We start from the raw sequence: 21306 nt of genomic DNA, 5'->3' as shown, positions 1-21306 counted from the left end.
CTGAAGCCTTTACAGGTAGGGGTAAGCCCAAAAAGATTTTTTTGTTAGGAGGAATAGACATTTTTTACGGTTGCCTTTGAATGTGGCTCCCCTACCTTCTATTTTACGTGCGTTTAAATATAACACGATCTTCTAAGAAAGAGAAAAGGGTGGAATTTTAATCTCACTAAATTGTCACACTTCTACTTGTACTGGTTTTGAAGAACGAGCATACATTTCATTGTTTCAGTGATGAAAATGAGATAGTGTATTGTCGTAATGGTGTTTTCAATGTTTGACTTTACGATTGGTATATATATATATATATATATATATATATATATATATATATATATATATATATATATATATATAAAAATAAGTTGTCTGTGGATGTGTGGGTCTGTCTGTCGGGTGACGTCATGTTTGTGTGTTGACTGACGTCATGAAGTTAGTTGTCGTCATTTTTGTTATGATGGCGACGTCATTAAAGATATTTAAGACATGCGTTCACGTAGAAATCTATTAATGTTTAACTGTAAAATGACTGATGAACTTACAATGGCAACAGCCGAGGAAGATGCTCAAAGAGTCTATGCCAAAAAACTTGCTGCTGATAGAGAAAGTAAGAAAAGAAAGCGTGCCGAGGAATCACAAGAACAGCAAGGAAACAGGCTTGAGGCTGATAGAGAAAGTAAGAAAAGAAAGCGTGCCGAGGAATCAAAAGAACAGCAAGGAAACAGGCTTGAGGCTGATAGAGAAAGAAAGAACAGAAAGCGTGCCGAGGAACTACCAGAGCAACGCGAAACCAGACTTGCTGCTAAAAGAGAAAGTGAAAAAAGAAGGCGTGCCGAGGAACTACCAGAGCAACATGAAACCAGACTTGCTGCTAAAAGAGAAAGTGAAAAAGAAGGCATGCCGAGGAACTACCAGAGCAACATGAAACCAGACTTGCTGCTAAAAGAGAAAGTGAAAAAAGAAGGCGTGCCGAGGAATCACAAGAACAGCAAGAAATCAGGCTTGCTGCTGATAGAGAAAGTAAAAAAGAAAGCGTGCCGAGGAATCAGAGCAACCATAAAGTTATCGCCTGGCATTCAGGTACAGCCCAGTCGATGATTATAGCTTGAGTAGATGTGTTCAAATCGGGACTATGTCTAAAATTTGTCCCTATTGCAAGGCCTTGAAATTCAATGGTGAAACAATGGGAATGTGTTGCGCCTCAGGAAAAGTTAAACTTCCTCTATTGGCTGCACCACCAGAGCCATTGAAGACTTTCCTTACTGGAACTACGTCAGAATCTAAGCGTTTTTTGTCACAAATCAGAAAATATAACTCATGTTTCCAAATGACGTCGTTTGGAGCCCAAATCGAAAATCCAGATCAATTTATGTCTACTTTCAAAGTAAAAGGGCAAATTTATCATAGAGCAGGGTCCCTTCTACCATTCTCAGGCGAGAATCATAAATTTTTACAATTGTACTTCATCAGTGATAGAAATTCTGAATTGAATGCACGTTGCGAAATTTCTCCCAACGTTGAAAGGACAATCGTTTCCCAATTGCAACATCTTTTCCACGAAAATAATAATTTAGTGCGTCTGTTCAAAACAGCCATCGATTTGATGCCTACTGATACGCATAAAATTGTTATTTCCGCTGACAAAACGCCTCCTGGCCAACATGTGCGTAGATACAATGCTCCAACTATCGACGAAGTGGCAATCGTTATGGTCGGTGATCAGTTTTTACCTCGAGATATTATTCTTCATAAGCGAAACGCTCAGTTGTTAAGAATTGCTGAAACTCATCGATGCTACGATGCCCTACAATATCCTATCATTTTTTGGGATGGAGCCGACGGCTATCACTTTAATATTAAATTGATGAATCCAGCCACTAACAAAGAAATGAATTTGAAATGCAGTGCAATGCATTATTATTCCTATAGACTAATGATTCGGCAGGATGAAGAAAATTATATTTTAAAATGCCGTCAATTGTTTCACCAATTCGTCGTTGATATGTATGCTAAAATTGAATCAGAACGTTTGCTATATATCCGCCTGAATCAGACCAAGCTCCGCTCTGAACAATACATTCATTTGCGAGATACAGTTATAAATGACGGTAATACCACAAACGTTGGAAGATTAACAATTTTACCTTCGTCATATGCTGGCAGTCCCCGTCATATGCATGAATATGCTCAAGATGCTATTGCGTATGTTCGTCTCTATGGTCGTCCAGATTTATTTATTACATTTACATGTAATCAATCTTGGGACGAGGTACTGCAGCTTTTACTTCAAGGACAATCGGCGGTTCATAGACATGACATTACGGCCCGTGTCTTCCGGCAAAAGTTGAAATCACTGATAAACTACATAGTAAATTTTGAAGTGTTTGGGTCAGTACGATGCTGGATGTACTCAGTGGAATGGCAAAAACGAGGTTTGCCACACGCACATATACTAATCTGGCTACATAAAAAAATTACTTCGAACGAAATTGATGATGTGATTTCCGCTGAAATACCTGATGAAAATGTCAATAAGGGGTTACATGATATTATTGTAAAAATTATGATACATGGACCTTGCGGTGCACTGAACGAAAATTCACCATGCATGGCCAAAGGAAGGTGCACAAAGCAATATCCTCGACTTTTAGTATCCAACACAATTACTGGCAATGATGGTTACCCACAATATAGAAGAAGATCTACTGAAGATAGCGGTAAAACAGCAATAATAAAGAAGAGTAACGGTACCACCATCGAAGTAGATAACCAGTGGGTTGTTCCATATTCCCCATTATTATCAAAAACATTTAATGCACACATAAACGTTGAATACTGTAACTCCGTAAAGGCAATCAAATACAAATGTAAATACGTCAACAAAGGCAGTGACATGGCAGTTTTTGGCTTGCAGCCCGAAATCAAAGATATCGACGAAATCGTACAATATCAGGCTGGAAGATACATAAGCAGTAATGAAGCTGTTTGGCGAATTCTTTCATTTTCCGATACATGAACGTAGTCCAGCTGTTGTTCATTTAGCGGTACATTTACAGAATGGTCAACGTGTTTATTTCTCGGAAACCAACGTGCAACAAAGAGCCCTGAATCCACCGGATACAAAGTTAACCGGTTTCTTTTCGCTTTGCAAAAATGATTCTTTTGCAAAAAAACTGCTGTATACTGAAGTGCCTTCGTATTACACGTGGAATACTAAAAATAAAGTATTTGAACGTTGAAAACAGGGTAAGTCAGTCGACGGCCAACGTACCATCTTCAAAGATACCACGATAGGAAGACTACACCTTTCACCCCAATCAACATGAATGCTTCTTTCTACGCCTGCTTTTGGTGAATGTACCCGGTCCGACATCCTTTGAGTATTTGAGAACTGTAAACGGTACTATACATGACACTTACCGTAGTGCATACCAAGCTCTGAATTTATTGGAGAATGACCAACACTGGGATAACTGCATCAATGACGCGTGCGAAACGTCAACTCCAAGTCAAATTCGTGCATTGTTTGGCATCATTTTAACAACTTGCTCTCCATCAGCTCCTACAGAGTTATGGGAAAAACATAAGTAAAAAATGTCCGAAGACTCCATCGAAAACAGTTTTGATTTTACATCAGAAATTTATAACTACACTTTAGTTATTATAGAAGATTTGTGCGTACGTATGGCAAACAAACGTCTTCAGGATTTGGGAATGCCTTCACCTAACCGTATCGCTGCTGTTTCGACATGTGTAGAATTGGATCGTGAACAAAGTTACAGTACTCTTGTCAATAGAGTGATCTATTGTCGTATGTACAAAATAACATTTCCAAGTTAACGTCGGAACAAAAAGACATTTATGATACGATAATGCATTGTGTCGATAACAACGTTGGAGAAATTTTCTTTTTGGATGCGCCAGGAGGTACTGGTAAAACGTTTGTGATAAAACTGATTCTGGCATCAATTCGATCAAAAAATGATATAGCGTTGGCAATTGCGTCGTCCGGAATAGCCGCAACATTGCTGCCTGGTGGAAGAACTGCTCATTCCGCTTTGAAATTGCCTCTGAATTCGCATTCTACAGAAACTCCCACGTGCAATATTTCCAAATCATCTGGGATGGGTAAAGTATTGCAGCAATGCAAACTTATTATTTGGGATGAGTGCACAATGGCACACAAAAAATCGCTCGAGGCTCTGGATCAATGCTTGAAAGATTTGCGAGGGAAGTCGAAACCCTTTGGCAGCACATTAATATTGCTTGCGGGAGATTTCAGGCAAACATTACCTATAATACCTAGATCAACTCCTGCTGACGAAATGAATGCTTGCCTGAAAAATTCTAATTTATGGGCACATGTAAAAACATTTAAATTAACTACAAATATGCGTGTCCGATTGCAAAACGATGACTCTGGTCAAACATTTTCAGAATAATTGCTGGCAATTGGAAACGGAAAGCTCCCAGTAGACTCAATTTCAGGACGTATACAACTACCTGCTGATTTCTGTAATTTAGTGACGTCCGAAAATGAATTGATTGAAAAAGTATTTCCGAATATTCTAAACAATTATAAAAATAATAAATGGCTAAGTGAAAGAGCGATTCTTGCACCCAAAAATATAGACGTCCACGAAATCAACAATATTGTTTTGACCAAGATTCGAGACCAGGCAGTCCTTTACAAGTCAGTCGACACAGTTTTGGAACCAAATGAAGCGGTTAATTATCCATCTGAATTTTTAAATTCCGTGGATCTTTCAGGGTTTCCACCACACGTGCTACAACTAAAAATAGGCGTACCAATAATACTTTTAAGAAATATCAACCCACCAAAGCTTTGCAATGGCACACGACTTGCCGTAAAAAAAAAACAATGGAAAACCTAATAGAGGCCACAATCTTGACAGGGCCTTTTGAGGGTGAGGCTGTTCTTATTCCTCGCATTCCCATGATTCCAACGGATCTGCCTTTTCAATTTAAAAGATTGCAATTCCCAATTCGATTAGCATTTGCAATCACCATTAACAAAGCTCAAGGTCAATCATTAGAAAAATGTGGTATAGATCTTAATACTTATTGTTTTTCCCATGGACAATTGTACGTTGCATGTTCGAGGGTCGGTAAACCTGACAATCTATTTATATGCAGCGACAATTGGACAGCGAAGAATGTTGTATATTCGCAAGTTTTACGCAGTTAATTTATATTGTATCTATCTATCTATCTATCTATATAAAAACGAGTTTTGTGCATGCATGTTTGTTTGTTTGTAAAAAGAGCGTTTGCATATGACGTCATTATTAGTACACAAGGCTTTGTATATGCACAGACAATGGGAAAGCCAAGAATGTTGTATATTCGCAAGTTTTACGTAGTTTGAAACACATATATAAATCTATCTATATTCACAGGTGGGACACAGGGACACAACTACAATGGCGCGTAACTAATATGGCGCGTAACGACTTACGCGCGCGGGGGGGCTTGGGGGCGCGAACTAGGTGTTGGGGTGGTGCTTCGCGCCACCCCAACAGCTAGTATATATATATATATATATATATATATATATATATATATCTATATATATAAAAATAAGTTGTCTGTCTGTGGATGTGTGGATGGATGTGTCAGGTGACGTCACCTGAAAAAACTGGATCAGGTGACGTCAAAACTGAAAAAACTAAAAAAGGCAAAAACTACAAAAAAAACTAAAAACTAATAAAAAAAATAAAAAAGCTAAAAAACTAAAAAAACTAAAAAAAGGCAAAAACTACAAAAAAAACTAAAAACTAATAAAAAAGCTAAAAAACTAAAAAAACTAAAAAAGGCAAAAACTACAAAAAAAACTAAAAACTAATAAAAAAAAATAAAAAAGCTAAAAAACTAAAAAAACTAAAAAAAACTAAAAAAAAGGTAAAAAACGAAAAAAACTAAAAACTAAAAAAAACTAAAAAAAAGGGAAAAAACTGAAAAATAAGCCAAAAAAAAGGTAAAAACCAATAAAAAACTAAAAAAAAAACTGAAAAAACTAAAAAAAGGCAAAAACTACAAAAAAAAAACTAAAAACTAATAAAAAAAGTAAAAAAGCTAAAAAACTAAAAAAACTAAAAAAACTAAAAAAAGGTAAAAAACTAAAAAAAATAAAAAATAAAAAAAAACTAAAAAAAAGGAAAAAACTGAAAAATAAGCTAAAATAAAGGTAAAAACCAATAAAAAACTAAAAAGAAAAAAAGGAAAAAACTAAAAAAAATTTTCATCTAAAAAACTAAAAAAAACTAAAAAAGGTAAAAACTAAAAGAACTAAAAAAGAAAAAAATAAATGACGAAACTCAAAGAGAAAGCGACCAGGACAAAAGGAATGTTCGATTAGCAATCAACAAAGCACCGGGAAGCACCGGGACACAGGGAGTATGAATGACGACCAGGACATAAGTAAAAAAAAAAATTAACAAAACTAAAAAGAAGTTAAAAACTACAAAAAAACTAAAAAGAAAAAAAACTAAAAACTAATAAAAAAACTAAAAAATCTAAAAATCTAAATAAACTAAAAAAGAAAAAAAAGGAAAAAAATAAAGGAGAAAAACCAACGGGGACACCGGGGGAAACAGGGGGATATAAATGACGACCGGGACAAAAAAACTAAAAAGAAAAAAAAACTAAAAACTAATAAAAAAACTAAAAAATCTAAAAATCTAAATAAGCTAAAAAAGAAAAAAAAAGGAAAAAAATAAAGGAGAAAAACAAAACTAAAAAACGAATGTATATACAGACCGGGACACCGGGATACAAATGACGACCGGGACACAGGGAATATAAATGACGACCGGGACACAGGGACACAACTACAACGGGGACACCGGGGGAAACAGGGGGATGTAAATGACGACCGGGACACCGGGACAGGGAATGGTCGATTAGCAATCACCATCAACAAAGCTCAAGGGCAATCATTAGAATCATGAGGTATAGATCTGAATACAGATTGTTTTCCCATGGACCATTATATGTTGCATGTTCAAGAGTCGGTAAACCTGACAATCTATTTATATGCAAAGACAATGGGACAGCAAAGAATGTTGTATATTCGCAAGTTTTACGTAGTTAAAACCATATATATATATATATATATATATATATATATATATATATATATATATATCTATCTATATTCACAGGTGGGACATAGGGACACAACTACAATGGCGCGTAACTATTATGGCGCGTAACGACTTACGCGCGCGGGGGGGCTTGGGGGGGGGCGCGAAGCGCCCCCACCAACTAGGTGTTGGGGTGGCGCGAAGCGCCACCCCAACAGCTAGTATATATATATATATATATATATATATATATATATATATATATATATATATATATATATATATATATATATATATGCTTGTGTGTGTGTGTGTGTGTGTGTGTGTCTGTCTGTGAGTATATATATATATACAAAAACAAGAGTCTCCTTGTGTCTTTATGCGTGTAAAATTTTTCTTTGCAGTAAAAACAGTCCAAAAACCATAAAATTTATGCTGTAGATTTAGAAAAGGAGAAGAGTAATGTAGGGTTTAAAAATCAGAAAAAAAAATGCAAAAACCAGACATCAGAAGTCATGATAATATGCCTGTAAGCGCCGAAGGCCCAAGCGAAGCTAGTGCACATTCATGAGGGCCGGTGGCACTGCTGTCTGAATCAAATAGAGGGTGGTGATGTCAGGCCAACATTGGAAGGCTGGAAGACCTGAGCGAGTGGATGGGATTTTGCATGGTAAAGAGTCAGCCATTTTGGCTCTTTTGCTAGTCAAGTGTGCGTTTACCTGTGTGTGCAAGTGTAAATCTTTTCCCTTGCAAAGAAAAATAAGCTAAATTGATTCTTTAAAAAAAAAATGAAAATTGCTGTCAGATAATTTTGAAACTATTTGAGTGGACGCAGGCTTAAAATATCGGAAAAAAAGCCTTCGGAATTTGACGTAAAAGCCTATGTTGCTGACTGTTTTAAGCGGAGGAATAGAAAGTCAACTGTGTATAGGTCTTTGTTTCCGTTGTTTTTGCAGGTGAACTGTTGAAGCTAGAAACGTGATATTTTGGAACAATGAGAATAAAAAGTAAAAAATAAAATAAATGGAAACGTAAAGTCATGATAACAAACGTGCAAGAGCCGAAGACTTGAGCTGCTGACCATAGCAAGCATAGTGATCGGGGGCGTGATAGAAGGCTGTAGTTGCAAGTGAGGTGGTGTGAAAAGAAGCTTTTTGGCAACTAAAGAGCTGACAAGTTTTTGGGCCAAAAGCCCAAGCTTCCGATCATAGCGAGAGTTGGTAGACGTAATTAGACTATATTTTGAAGGCCCAAGTGAGTGGTGGAAACAAAAAAAAATAGCTGTCTGTTTTGTTATTACTTTAAAATTAATAAATAAATAATAAGTTAATAATTAAGTTATTATTAGTAAAATTAAGTATGGCTTTGTGTACACTTTTTACTACTAGCGTACAAGAGTTGAAGGCACAAGTACGATGATAACGTACTTTGGCTACAACGTACTTACGCTTTTCTGGAAATCTTTCTAAATACCTGCCTCAAAACAAACTACAACTTTTGCTTTTTAAAATTGTAACTAATTTATTTTTATGGTAAATATGTTCTGCTACTAAAGGGACGAATTGATCCACGTGCATTATTGTTTTGGAATTTTGTATTTTTTAATGAAATGTTCAGTTGTGTGGGGGGATATATCATTTCTTTTGTTTTAATAATGGTGTAAGTCTTTGCTCATTTTACGGAATATAGAGTTTTTCTTTGGCTACATTTTTTTTTAAGGTTGAGCAATCGTGTTTAAGTTAAGGGCACGCCTCAAGTACATTTTTTTTGTTCTGTCAATAAAGGACCAATGTTGTTGTGTCTGTAGGGGAGTGTCTTTAACCCTTTATATTGATCATTTTGATGGACTTGGTCTTAAGGAGCACAACAGGGCTTCCACTTTTAGGGAGATTACCCTATTTTAGGGAGAAATCAGTTCTTTTAGGGATACTTATTTTGAATATAGGGACAAAGGGAAGTCTTGGGAAAGTAAGGGTTTTCAGTGAAAGTTTGATTTTTTCAAACAAAAGCTGAAAAATTCATCATTGTAATATTTTTTAGTGAGAAAGATCTAAAACTTCATGTTGAAACATTGGACATGGTTAAGTGTAGTGATGGATCAGCTGAGGGTCTGACTAACTGCATCAAACAAGTCATCGAAAAAAACTCGATTTCCTGGCAAAATATTGTTGAATTTTGTGCAGATACTACTAACGTCATCTTTGGAGCCAATAGATCTGCTTCAAAGCTAATGAAAGCCATGGTGTCTCATATCTTGAATGTGAAATGCTTGTGCCTTCTTATTCACTTATGTTCATCCTATGCATGCTTGTCACTTCCCAAGACACTAGAAGACTTGGCACAAAATATCTATGCCCACTTTTCGAGGAGTGCTTCCATGCGAGATAAGTATGCCGAATTTCAGAAGTCCTTTGTATGCAAAGCACTCCCAATTCTTGCACCAGGACAGACCCGTTGATAGTCCCTTCAGGCCTATATAAGGAGGCTTATTGAGTACCGGGTTGCTCTTACTCATTATTTCATAGAAACCACGTTTGACGACCCAACTACAAACAATGACCTTATCTTGTCAACATTACAAAGCAAGTTGACAAAGCCATACCTAAAATTTATGGAATACTCTCTTCGCCCCTCTAATGAAGTCAACACAGTTTTTCAATCTGAGCTTCCACTTCTTCATTTCCTAAAGGCAAGTGTCAGAAAACTTGTGAATGATGTTGTGTCTAACTTCATGGAACTAGACTATATTCGCAGTGTTGGTTTGTTTACCAAACTGAATCCTTACCTTTCAAATGAGTACCTGCCTTTGAACCAGACATATGTGGGAATAGCTGCAACCGATTTAATGCAAGAACTCTTAGATGCTCAAGAGCCAAGTGATAATATTGATCTCTTTTACCAGTCTTGTCAAAACTATTATATAGTCCTAATCAAGCAGATTCAAGACCGTTTCAAGTTTGAAGACGAAATTTATGACATTTTGGCATTGGTTGAACCAAGGAATGCAAGAAATTTGATGCCAAAATCTCTAAGGTCATTATTTACGAGATTTCCTGTTGTAATAGAAAAGTGTTGCGTCCAAAATACGGACGTAGAATGGAGATCTCAGGCAATGACCGATGTCACTAAGCTTCATTTGGGAGATACCCAACTTGAAGAACTGTCAGTTGAGCAGTACTGGATGAAGATACTTAGTCTGAAGGCTTGCAGTGGTGAAATCAAGTACCCAGAATTGCGGAAGTACATATCACTGATCTTTTCGTTATGTTTTAGTAATGTACTAGCTGAGCGTTTGTTTAGTCTCCTGAAATTAATCAAAACAGACATTCGAAATAGTTTCGAGAACATCACAATAGTCTCACTTATTCGAGTCAGTTACTGGTTGAAAAACGAAGATAAAACTTCATCAACTGTCAGCATACCGAAAGCTGTTGCTGGCTTCAAGACGAAAGCAAACGCTAAGTGCAATGAAGTGCTGGAGATTACACTTGCTTCAACTTTTTTATGGTTTCTCGATAGTGTAACAGATTTTATGTATATCATTATCTGGAGTAAAAATAAGATTTTGATTCTACGTTACGTTTTTCGTGTAGATTGTATGGGATCTAAGGCAAAATATCTCTTTTTTCTAGGGAAAAAAATTAGGAAGGAATCAGATCTAAAGACAAGGAATTTTAGGGAAAATTCAAACTGAAAAGAGGAAGCCCTGGAGCACAGGAAAGGTAATGGGAGAACACGAAATCAAATGGGGAGGAAAAACTTTCCTGGACCTAGAATATGCTGATGATTTGAGCGTCCTAATTGAAAGTGTGAGCAAAATGAATGAGCTTTTAGAAGGTTTGCAAGTTCAGGGTGCTATAATAAGTTTGAAAAATTATGGTAAGAAAATTTCCGCTAAGGTTAGGAATAAGTTAAGATGTAAAGGTGACGCTGGGTAACGAAAAGATTGATCCGGCGGACAGCTTCACTTACCTTGGAACTATTATTAGTAAAGACATTGGGGCAGTGAAGATTTTAAAAGTAGCACAGGCTCAGTTTTTTGTTTCACAGCTGAAAAAAGCCGAGAAGAATGGGAAGATAAGTCTGCAAACCAAGACTAGAATATTAGAAGCTACAGTGATGAGAATGGTCAAATATGGCTCTGAAGCATGGGCGCTACGAAAAGCGCCCATGCTTTGAAAAAGCAAATGCTTTTGAAAAGCGATGAAGATTTGCTTGATATTTTCCAGAGAAATTGCCTACAGATTGTTCTGGGTACCCGGCTGACTGGCCGTGTTTCAAACAGTAGACTCTACGAAAAGTGCGGTTCAATCCTGCTTTCTAGGGCTATAATGAGAGAAAGAATTGAGATGGCTAGGGCACGTTCTGTGGATGAAAGAGGACGGATTACCAGAGATTGTCCTTTTCGCCCAACCGCTTAGGGCTAAACAGAAAGCAGGTCACCCGCGGTTGGAGTCGGAGGATGTCATAAAGAAATATTTAAGGGAAATGGGTACCTCCCGGAAGGGTGTTAAAAAGGAGGCTTTGAATAGATTGGAATGGTGGAGGAACCTGCGTAGCTGTGTTGGCCTCAGGTGGCATGGTGATGGTATGAGTTGTTAGTAGAAGTAGCAGTAGTCAATAAAGGAAGTATTTGCTTGCTTTTTTTTATTTTTTTAATTAAAAATTGTTTGACAATCTACTAAGTTAATCATTGCTTATTTTCTATATTTGTTTTTCCTTATTTTATGAGATCTTAAAAATTAACTTCAAATATTTTTGGTGAAGCCAATTGAGTAAGAAGTTTTTTTTTGGGGGGGAGAGTTGGAAATACTTTAAATTTAATGACATAAGAATTCGATATTAATGACATAAGATTATTCCATTTAATGACATAAGAATAAGAATTTTATTTTATTCTCATTCTAGATGGCATTTCGTTAAATGCTGGAAGTAGCTCTCGGGCTGTGGAACGTTTACAGTACCTGGAAAAACGTGTTGCTGAGATGGAAGAGGCAACTAGTTGTCCAATTTGCTTAGAAAAAAGAAAAAATGTTGCATTTTCATGTGGCCATGGAACTTGTGAAAGCTGTGCACAAACCCTTAAAACGTGCCATATGTGCCGGAAACCAATTCTGAAACGGATAAGCCTCTACTAGGCTATGGCAGGTATTAATAGAAGTTTTCTTATGTCAAAAAGTAGCAAGTGATTATCTATACAGTCTGTGAACACACGTCTATTTTTAGGTGAAAATGGCAGGAAGGCATAAGAGTTTGAAAAACTCTGTTTTACTTAAAATTTTGATCCATCTCATTTTTTCTTTGGATGGGGCTTGAAATATACGCATCCTCTCTCTTTACCTTTCTCTGGCCCAATCCTTCTGAATTTGGGTTTCCTTAACACAATGGCCAAATGTATGTCTCAAAATGATGCGACAATAATATTTTTATCACCTGTTCTGGGTTCTATTTGTTTTTGTTTGTTGTCCCACTTTAGATAGCTATTTCCCAGAATGTGGTAAAATCTCATTGACAAAGTGAATTTTGACTCTTGTTACAAAGCCCGAGTGTTGCCTTCAGGGAATTTGGAGGTTTCTTGGAGTCTGTGTATCCTGGTGATTTGTTTTTACCTGTACGAAGATAGCACTTAAATAGTTCTTGTCGAAACTGCGTTGCGAAATGGAAAAATTGTTGAAAACCAAACGGTGCACTAGCAATTACTTGCGAGATGGTGGAAACTAACACATAGAACTTGAAAATCGGACTGAATAAGCAAATAGGTAATGTATTGTTATAATAGCAATAGCTATGCTGCGTAGCTTGGGACAAATACATAAAGTTTTGCTTAAAAGCTAAATATTTTGCTTCAAGAATCAATATACATTCACATTAGACTTCTGAACTTTCTATAATCAGAAAAAAAAAGAAATGCTCTAACTGACCATTTCTTTTTGGTTAATAAACTATGACTGATCATTAAACTGGCCAATACGTTTCCTTGTTGAATGTTCACTTGTTCTTCATATTGCCCTATAACCATTTTTTGTAGTCTTAGCAAAGGGCTGGAGTATCTTTTGCTGCCTTTTGCAAATTTTAATATTAATTTTTGGATAAACCAGTTTGGGTTTCAGAAATGTTTCTGTTGTCAGCAGACACACAGGGTTCTGTCTTCGCTTCCAGTCGAAGTTTCGAAAAGAGGTGATGGTCTGTATGTATGTGCTCTTGATTTATTAACAGCTGTTGACTCTATTGTCCACGGGCAAGTTCTTTATTCTCTGGTTTTAAATGGTAAAATTGTTATATTGTTTATGCAAACAGTTCGTGGTAACGAACTGTAAGTAAGAAGCGACCCGGGTCAATAGTAACCATACTCTAAAAAAAATGGAATTTTGATACCAATACATACATCAAAAGAATCGAATTATTGCTTGATTACGAGACTGTAGTAGACAAATATTATTGAGTATGACTCTACTGTCTAAATTTATCTACAGTGGTGTACAGTTTCTGGCGCTAAATTTAAGCTCCAGATCGGGTATTCAAAACTGGTTACTAATAGAAATGAAAATAAATGTAAAGCACTAGTGAAGCTGTACTCGGTCTATTGCGACCACTCCATCTTATCTGTATCTGACTTATTTTAAATATTCCCCAAAAAGATATCCGAGCTCTTCGCTCAGTGTATTTTCGGTATTTAAGATTTTTACTTTATTTGCCACCATAGTAAAAGAATAGAAAAATCTACAGCATTTTAATGCTCCATATATAACGGCAAAGCTGTCCCTGTTGCATGAAGAGTTGTCCGAGTTTGCTATTATTCGTTCAAATTAGACTTCGGAACTTTTTATAATCATTGTACAAATTGCAAAAAAAAACAGTCAACTGATAAATAAATTAGATTTTAAATTACCTAAAATCGGTTGGTTAGGTTTCCCTAAGTTATAATAAATTAAATTCTGAAAAAATTATATGGAGTTGAATCTAAAACTTATGCGTCGATCTTTTTCTTTTGTTTTCTTTTAGTCCAGGTATATGTTCCTTGTGTAATTTTGGCATGTTATTTTTCTATAGTATTAGTGGAGATAGGGTCAAAAGATTGTACCTGGAGCATAAGCGGTGGGGTGGTGGTGGTTGGCACTCGTCAAGAGGGTTTTAACAGCCCCTCGATAGCTGGGGGGCTGGCTATTTTTTCTCTGGATTCTCCAACTGGAGATATAAAACAAATTCAGGACGGGAGATATATCTTTTACAACGGCTAGAAAACAGGATAAAAATAAGCTTAAAAGAGTTTCTTGGCCATGATTCTTAGAATTCTTTATGGAGGAGTGTGTGTCTTCCTTCAATGTAGAAATGCTCATTGTCATTCTAATGTCTTATTTGCATGTAAATTTTATTTATAGGAAGAGATATGCCGCAACCTTTAATTTTTACTGGTATAGGTACCCATAGAAGATTATCAAGATATTTGGATTTTTAGTGGTATTCTGATTCTAGTGGTAAATCTATCGAAACTTGGAAAGAGACACAGACGGCCTGGGCTTTTTGCACTCTTTGGTGAATATCTAATTCCGAACCGGTGGCAACCCATTCTAGATAGGGGGGTGGCAATCTAACGGGTGTAACCAAGATATATAAACCTATTAGCCCTCTAGACTAAGACTTAATCTTTGATTAGTAAAACTAGATCTTGATGGGTCATAAAAACAAAAAGGGTTTTGTTATTTTCTAATTTTTAAGCCAATTAGGGTGTGCCCATTATACGATATCATAAGGTACAAGTTGAGCCCTTTCCAATTTTGAGAATCAAAAATATCTCCAATTCATTTCAAAATGAAATAATGACGAATATTCGTGAGATCGAATAAAATACTAACCCCTGTTAGCTCTATTAATGTAATTCACTGCGACCAAGTCAACATGATTATTAATATATTAATCTTTTTTGTTAATTAATCTTATTTTTTTAATCCTATTAATCTCTGATTGAATTATTGCTTTCTTTTTTAGGTGAAGAAATTTGAATTTTATATCCTGGTGAGATTTGCTAACTTGCCGTTAGGTACGAGTCTCATTTCTGTCGTTTCTTAAAAGGCTTTGTGAAAAAGGAGTAAAACGACAAGTGTTTCCCAAAATATTTTGTTGCTGATTTGGATTGAAGAAGTTAATGTGGATCGATTCTTGCTTAATTATGTCAGTTTCGTTGATTTTTCACTTATTGTTGCAAGTGCGTGTATGTTTACTAGAGGATTCAATACTAAAATTAACTAAGTCTGTTTTCTCTCGTTTTTAAAGTACTTGTATCCCAACAAGACTTAAAACTAATTTTACAGGTGCAGTCTTGAGAATTCCAGATTTGTTTTAGCTGAGAAAACGAAGCAGTTGCTGTAGTCCTCTGGAAACACTTCTATTACCTTCTATGTCAGCAGTCAACCCAGTTCATTCAGTACATTAGGCTGTTCCATATGTATTTAAATATATTCAGCTCTTTCCAAAATTGATTTTTAAAACTTTTTCAAAGAAAAGCAAAGAGCTCCATTGAGCCAGGATTCCGGGCATTATAAATGTGTTAAATTTTTCCATTTTATTTCATTCGTTTTTTTTTTTTTTGTTTTTTTTTTAGACCAGGGCACTTCGATTCGAAGGAATTGTTGTAGAAACCTTGAAAAGGATTTTTTCTATCGAAAATTGAATGGGCTAGTACTCTTTTTAATAGTTGACAGTGATTGGAGGGCAACTAACCCCCCTCCCGCGCCTACCATTTCCCCAAACACACTGAATCAAAATTTTGAGATATCCATTTGGTTCAACGGAATTGATAGGTCTGAAAATCATATCTTTGAGGTTGAAAACTCAACCCGCCCTCCCCACAGCCCTCAGGGAAAGGATTGTAAGTTATTCCCTGGGGGCATATAAGGTTTATATTGAAAGGGTGATCGTATAAACTTCGGAGGGGGCTGATTGGACTGGTAATCAGAAGTTGTAGTGCCCTTTTTAAGAATTAGAGTGATCGGAGGGTGGATACCCCCCTCCCCCTACACTTTATATTTTCCCAAAATGTGTCTGATAGAAATTTTGAGATGACCATTTTTTGTCATAGAAATTTCGAAAAAGGCTCATTCGATTGGAAATTAAAAGGGCTAGTGCTCTTTTTAATAGTCGAAAGTGATTGGTGAGCAACAAGCCCCCACTGCCTATCAGTTCCCAAAACACATCTAATCAAATTTTTTTGATAGCTATTTTGTTCGGCGTATCTGAAAGGTCTGAAAATTATGTCTTTGAGGATGAAAAAAAAATCCCCCATCCATAGGCTTCAGCGCCAGGGTTGTAAGCCATGTATCGAGTGCATATAAGGTTTATATGAAAAGGGTGGTCGTAAGAACTCCGAAATGGGCTCATTTGAGTGGAAATCACATGTTCTATTACATTTTTATGGCACTTGGTATTAACCAAGTGACATACAGCAATCGCAAATTCTGTCGGTCTCTCTGTCTGTCTGTCGGTCCCGGTTTTGCTACTTTAGGCACTTCCAGGTAAGCTAGGACGATGAAATTTGGCAGGTGTATCAGGGAGCGGACCAAATTAAATTAGAAATAGTTGTTTTCCCGATTTGACCATCTGGGAGGGAGCGGTGGGCCCGTTAATTCAGAAAGAATAGAAAAATTGAAGTATTGTTAATTCAGAAAGAATAGAAAAATTGAAGTATTTTTAACTTACGAATGGTTGATCAGATCTTAATGAAATTTGATTTTTCGAAGTATATCGTGTCTCAGAGCTGTTATTTTAAATCCTGACCGGATCTGGTGATATTGGGGCGGGGGGGGGATTTGGGAGGGAGAAACCTAAAACTTGGAAAACACTTAGAGTGGAGGGATCGGGATGAAACCTGGTGGGAAAAATAAGCACAAGTCCTAGATACATGATTGACATAACTGGAACAGATCCGCTCTCTTTTGGGTAATTGGGGGGGGGGTTAATTGTGAAAAATTAGAAAAAAATGAGGTATTTTTAACTTAAAACGGGTGATCGGATCTCAATGAAATTTGATGTTTAGAAGGATATCGTGTCTCAAAGCTCTTATTTTAAATCCCGACTGTATCTGGTGACATTGGGGGGAGTTTGGGGTGGGAGAACCTAAAATCATGGAAAACGCTTAGATTGGAGGGATCGGGATGAACCTTGGTAGGAAAAATGAGCAGAAGTCTTAGACACGTGATTTACATAATTGGAACGGATCTACTCTATTGGGGGGGGGGGGGTAATTTTGAAAAATTAGACAAAATGACGTATTTTTAACTTACGAAGGAGTGATCGGATCTTCATGAAACTTCATATTTAGAAGGACCTCGTAACTCTGATCTCTTATTTTAAATTTCAACCGGATCCAGCGTAATTGGGGGGGGGGCAGTTGGGGGACCGGAAATCTTAGAAAATACTTAAAGTGGTGATATCAGGATGAAACTGGATGAGAAGAATAAGAACCTGTCTAAGATACATGACTGACATAACCTGGCCGGATCTGCTCTCTTTGGTGGAGTTGGAGGGTGTAATTTTGAAAATTGGGGTATATGTAACTTACGAAAAGGTGACCAGATCTTAATGGAATGTGATATTTAGAAGGATCGTGTGCTTTAAAGCTCTAATTATAAATTCCGACCAGATCCTGTGACATTGGGGGGAGCTGGAGGGGGAAACCGGAATTCTTGGAAAACGTGAAAATCGGGGTATTTTTATCCTACGATTAGGTGATCAGATCTTAATGAAATTTGATGTTTAGAAGGAATTAACATCTCAGAGCTCTTATTTCAAATCCCGACCAGATCTTTTGACATTGTTCGGAGTTGGAGGGGGAAATCTTGGAAAACACTTTGAGTGGAGGAATCGGGATGAAGCTTGGTGGATAGAATAAGCAAATGTCCTTGATACGTGATTGACGGAACCGTACTGGATTTGTTGTCTTTGGGGGAGTTGGGGGGAGGGGTTCAGTAATTTGGCGAGTTTGGTGCTTCTGGACGTGCTAGGACGATGAAAATTGGTAGGCGTGTCAGGTAGCTGCACAAATTGACTTGATAGAGTCGTTTTCCCAGATTCGACCATTTGGGGGGCTAAAGGGAAAGGAAAAATTAGAAAAAAATTAGGCATTTATAACTTACGAGTGGGTAATCGGATCTTATTGAATTTTGATATTTAGAAGGACATCGTGACTCAGAGTTCTTATTTTAAATCCTGACCGGCAATAAGCCTCTTATTTTCCTTTTAAATCGATCTATTGATTCATAGAATTTTGTTAGATCTCATACCATACGATCTCTTGGCTCTCAGCTCTTCTTGCCTCGTCACAAGTGCCATATGAGCTCTTAGCTCTTGTTATAAGTCAAAGTGATCGAAGGGCAGCCCCCCCCCCCCCCAACGCTGTTTTTTCTACTGGTGCATCAAATAAAGAATTTTAGATTGCCATTTGTTCAAAAATCGTCCAAAGATCATATAATAAAGTCTTTTAGGTTGACAGAATCCCCCAGAATCTTGGGGTAAAGGTTGTAAGGTTTTGATCGAAGGAGTGGTTGTGAACTTTAGAAAAGGATCATTTGATTTGAGATGAATAGTTCTAGTTCCCTGTTAAGAGTCAAATATGATGGAGAGCAACTAGCCCCTCCCCCTCCCTGACTTCCTCTTTTTCCAAAACGCGTCCAATTGAAATTGTGAGATAGTCGTTTTGTTACTAATAGTCCAAAAATCATATAACAATGTCTTTGGGGTGAACATAATCCCTGGGAGCCTATGAAGCCTAGAGTGGACACAATCCCTCAGAGCCAATGGGTAAGGGTTGTAAGTTATGCCCCCGGGCACTTAAAGTTTTTATGGAACAGGTGGTCGTATAAGCTTCTGACCGAATTGAGCTCATTTGATTGGAAGTAAGAAGCTTTAGTGCCCTTTTTAAGAGTAAAAAAGGATTGGAGGGCAATCTGTCCCCCACAAGCCTATCATTCTCCAAAACATATCCGGTCGAAATTTTGAAAGATCTATTTTGTTCAGCTTTGTTGAAAGGTCCAATAATTAAGTTTTTGGGGATTTCAACCTCCCCATAGTCCTCATCAGGACAAGGGCATTTTGCTAGGTAATTTGTTCATTGTTCATGCATAATATATGTTATTAGGAAGGGTATGCATGTTTGAACTTTGCTTTCCGAGAAGACGAAGGGCATTCAAGTGAGCCTTTCAGAGAATTTTGAGGGGAGTGTTGAACTAAATTAAAGCACGTTATGTTTATAAGGATTGTCAAAATGGTATGACATAGGAATAACTGAGTACATTAATTTGGAAAATTCAGGAAATGATAAAAGATATGATCAAAAAGGCAGTATCTACATGCTACCAATACTACTATAACTACCACCACTATTACTACCAGACTACTCTATTTATAGTATTGTGGGGAAACTCGAACCGAATCAAAAGACCCTATGTGCCTGCAAACTGTCAAAATTACGTATTTTTGGCAGCTCACTTTTACAGGTGGAGTAATATTCTGAAGGGGGGGGGGTTGCTTGTCGGTGATATTTTAGTTGTGAGGGGTCTATAGGCGAAATTTTCCGTGTGAGGAATTTTTGTCAGGGAGGCTTTTGGGAGAGCACGTCTAGTACCAAAATTAGGAATCCTTTTGCTCTTTTAAAGAGCCAAAAGTAATTAAAAAGTAACGAGTCCTTCATCACGCCCTTTCAAATGCCCTCTCATTTTCCTCCTCCAGTCAAATTTGAATAATCATAAGCCATTTATTTGGAATTAACCAGAAGGTCTAATAACTGCGACTAGGTTAACATGACTTTCTTCACCCCGTTGGGGAAGGTGAGTAAATTGTGCATGTTGACACTCTTTATTAAAAAATATATCTAACCATATCTAAAATCTTGTTCGTTTTGAAGAGGTGTAAATGGCTAGAAATCATATAGCATATACATAGTGATGCGTGCTAGATACTGCGTAATCATGTAATGAATGCCGTAATTCCTAGGATTGTAGGTTCTGCGTCCAGAGACGTTTAAAGGGGGCGGCGGAGTGGCTTCAGTCTCCATGACTTGAAAGCGGGCTGGAGAGCCCACTTTGATCAAATCTTTCATTTTGGTTTTTTTTTGCTAATATTTCTTTGGTCGATACCAACTCTAGAGACAGCTCTCACTGCGCCACACATACCTACTGGTACTAAGTAGGAGCGACTTCACAAGTCACTAATTTTACTGTTCAGGAAACCAATAAAGTAATTTCGTTGACAATTTTGTCCATTACTTGGGACACGATACAATAATTAGGAACTAAAATTGCTAAGGTAGGAAAAATTATATGCAACGGCAGGAAGCTATTACACTGATAATTTTATCATTGGGTAATATGGCTAGGGGGGAATCCGGTGGGAGTTTTTGCCTCTCAAGTTTTCCAGGGGACATATTCAACGGTCGATATTCCGGCTGAATTTAACTAGTACCAAAATTAAAACTTCTTTTACTCTTCAAAATAGACAAATGTACGGAAAATTTCAGAAATTAATATGTTGATTATTTTTACAAAAAACTATTTTTTTACTAATTATAAGCTAATGGACAAAACATTTTAAATATATTTTGTTTTCAGTAAAGCACAGATCATGTTCTGGTCTTGAGAATCCATGGGGGTTGTCAGCCCCGCTCAAATTAGAATGAGATAGCCACTTTGTTCGGGGTAGTTAAAATATCCTGAAGTTATGTCTTTGAGGATGACAGCTCCCCCCCTGATCCATCACGTTAAGGCCTGCAAGTTTGGCAATTCGTTCATTGCGTACATATAATATACGTTGTTGAGAACAGTATGCATGTTTGAACTTTATCGTAGGCAGCGTAGGCTTTCAGGAAACAGTAAGTCAGAGTGTGAATTTAGAATGATGCTTCATTTATAAAAACAAAAAAAAGTTGTCTCATCAGCATTGCCGCTTTAACTTTAGAAATTCATACTTTTCTTAGGCAAAGTAGTAATAGTAGTAATAAATGTCCCCTTGTAGCAACGAGAAGACATTTTCAAAATGTTTTGCCCATCTCTCTTTAACTCTTTTCCTATAAATATTTATGGTCCCGTTGCTAGTAATACCATGCTACCATGATTAGCACAAATTGAAAAAAAGATAATTAAAACAAGCGGTGATATTAACAGTACTTTATGTAAAATTTCAGTTTTCATAGCTGACATAAATTAACAAACAAAAC

At 36.8% G+C, this 21306-nt stretch overlaps 1 protein-coding gene across 3 annotated transcripts in view; it reads left to right on the top strand.

Annotated features, from left to right (window-relative positions):
• Positions 1 to 15351, top strand: part of LOC136026338 (E3 ubiquitin-protein ligase MIB2-like) — a 124082-nt gene extending 108731 nt beyond the window's left edge. For 2 of the 3 annotated variants that reach the window (XM_065702774.1, XM_065702772.1), the window contains exons 17-18: positions 12012 to 12251; positions 15090 to 15351. In XM_065702774.1, the coding sequence (XP_065558846.1) occupies positions 12012 to 12241 (230 nt within the window). In that variant the 3' untranslated portion in view covers positions 12242 to 12251; positions 15090 to 15351. Of the gene's footprint in view, positions 1 to 12011; positions 12255 to 15089 lie in introns of those variants that run through there. The other variant, XM_065702773.1, reaches the window with a different exon arrangement.
• The last annotated feature ends 5955 nt before the right edge of the window (positions 15352 to 21306 follow it).

Source organism: Artemia franciscana, chromosome 4 (assembly GCF_032884065.1).
Source record: "Artemia franciscana chromosome 4, ASM3288406v1, whole genome shotgun sequence".
NCBI lineage: Eukaryota > Metazoa > Arthropoda > Branchiopoda > Anostraca > Artemiidae > Artemia > Artemia franciscana.
Note: the sequence above shows the minus strand (reverse complement) of the source record. Positions and strands in the feature narration are given on the sequence as shown.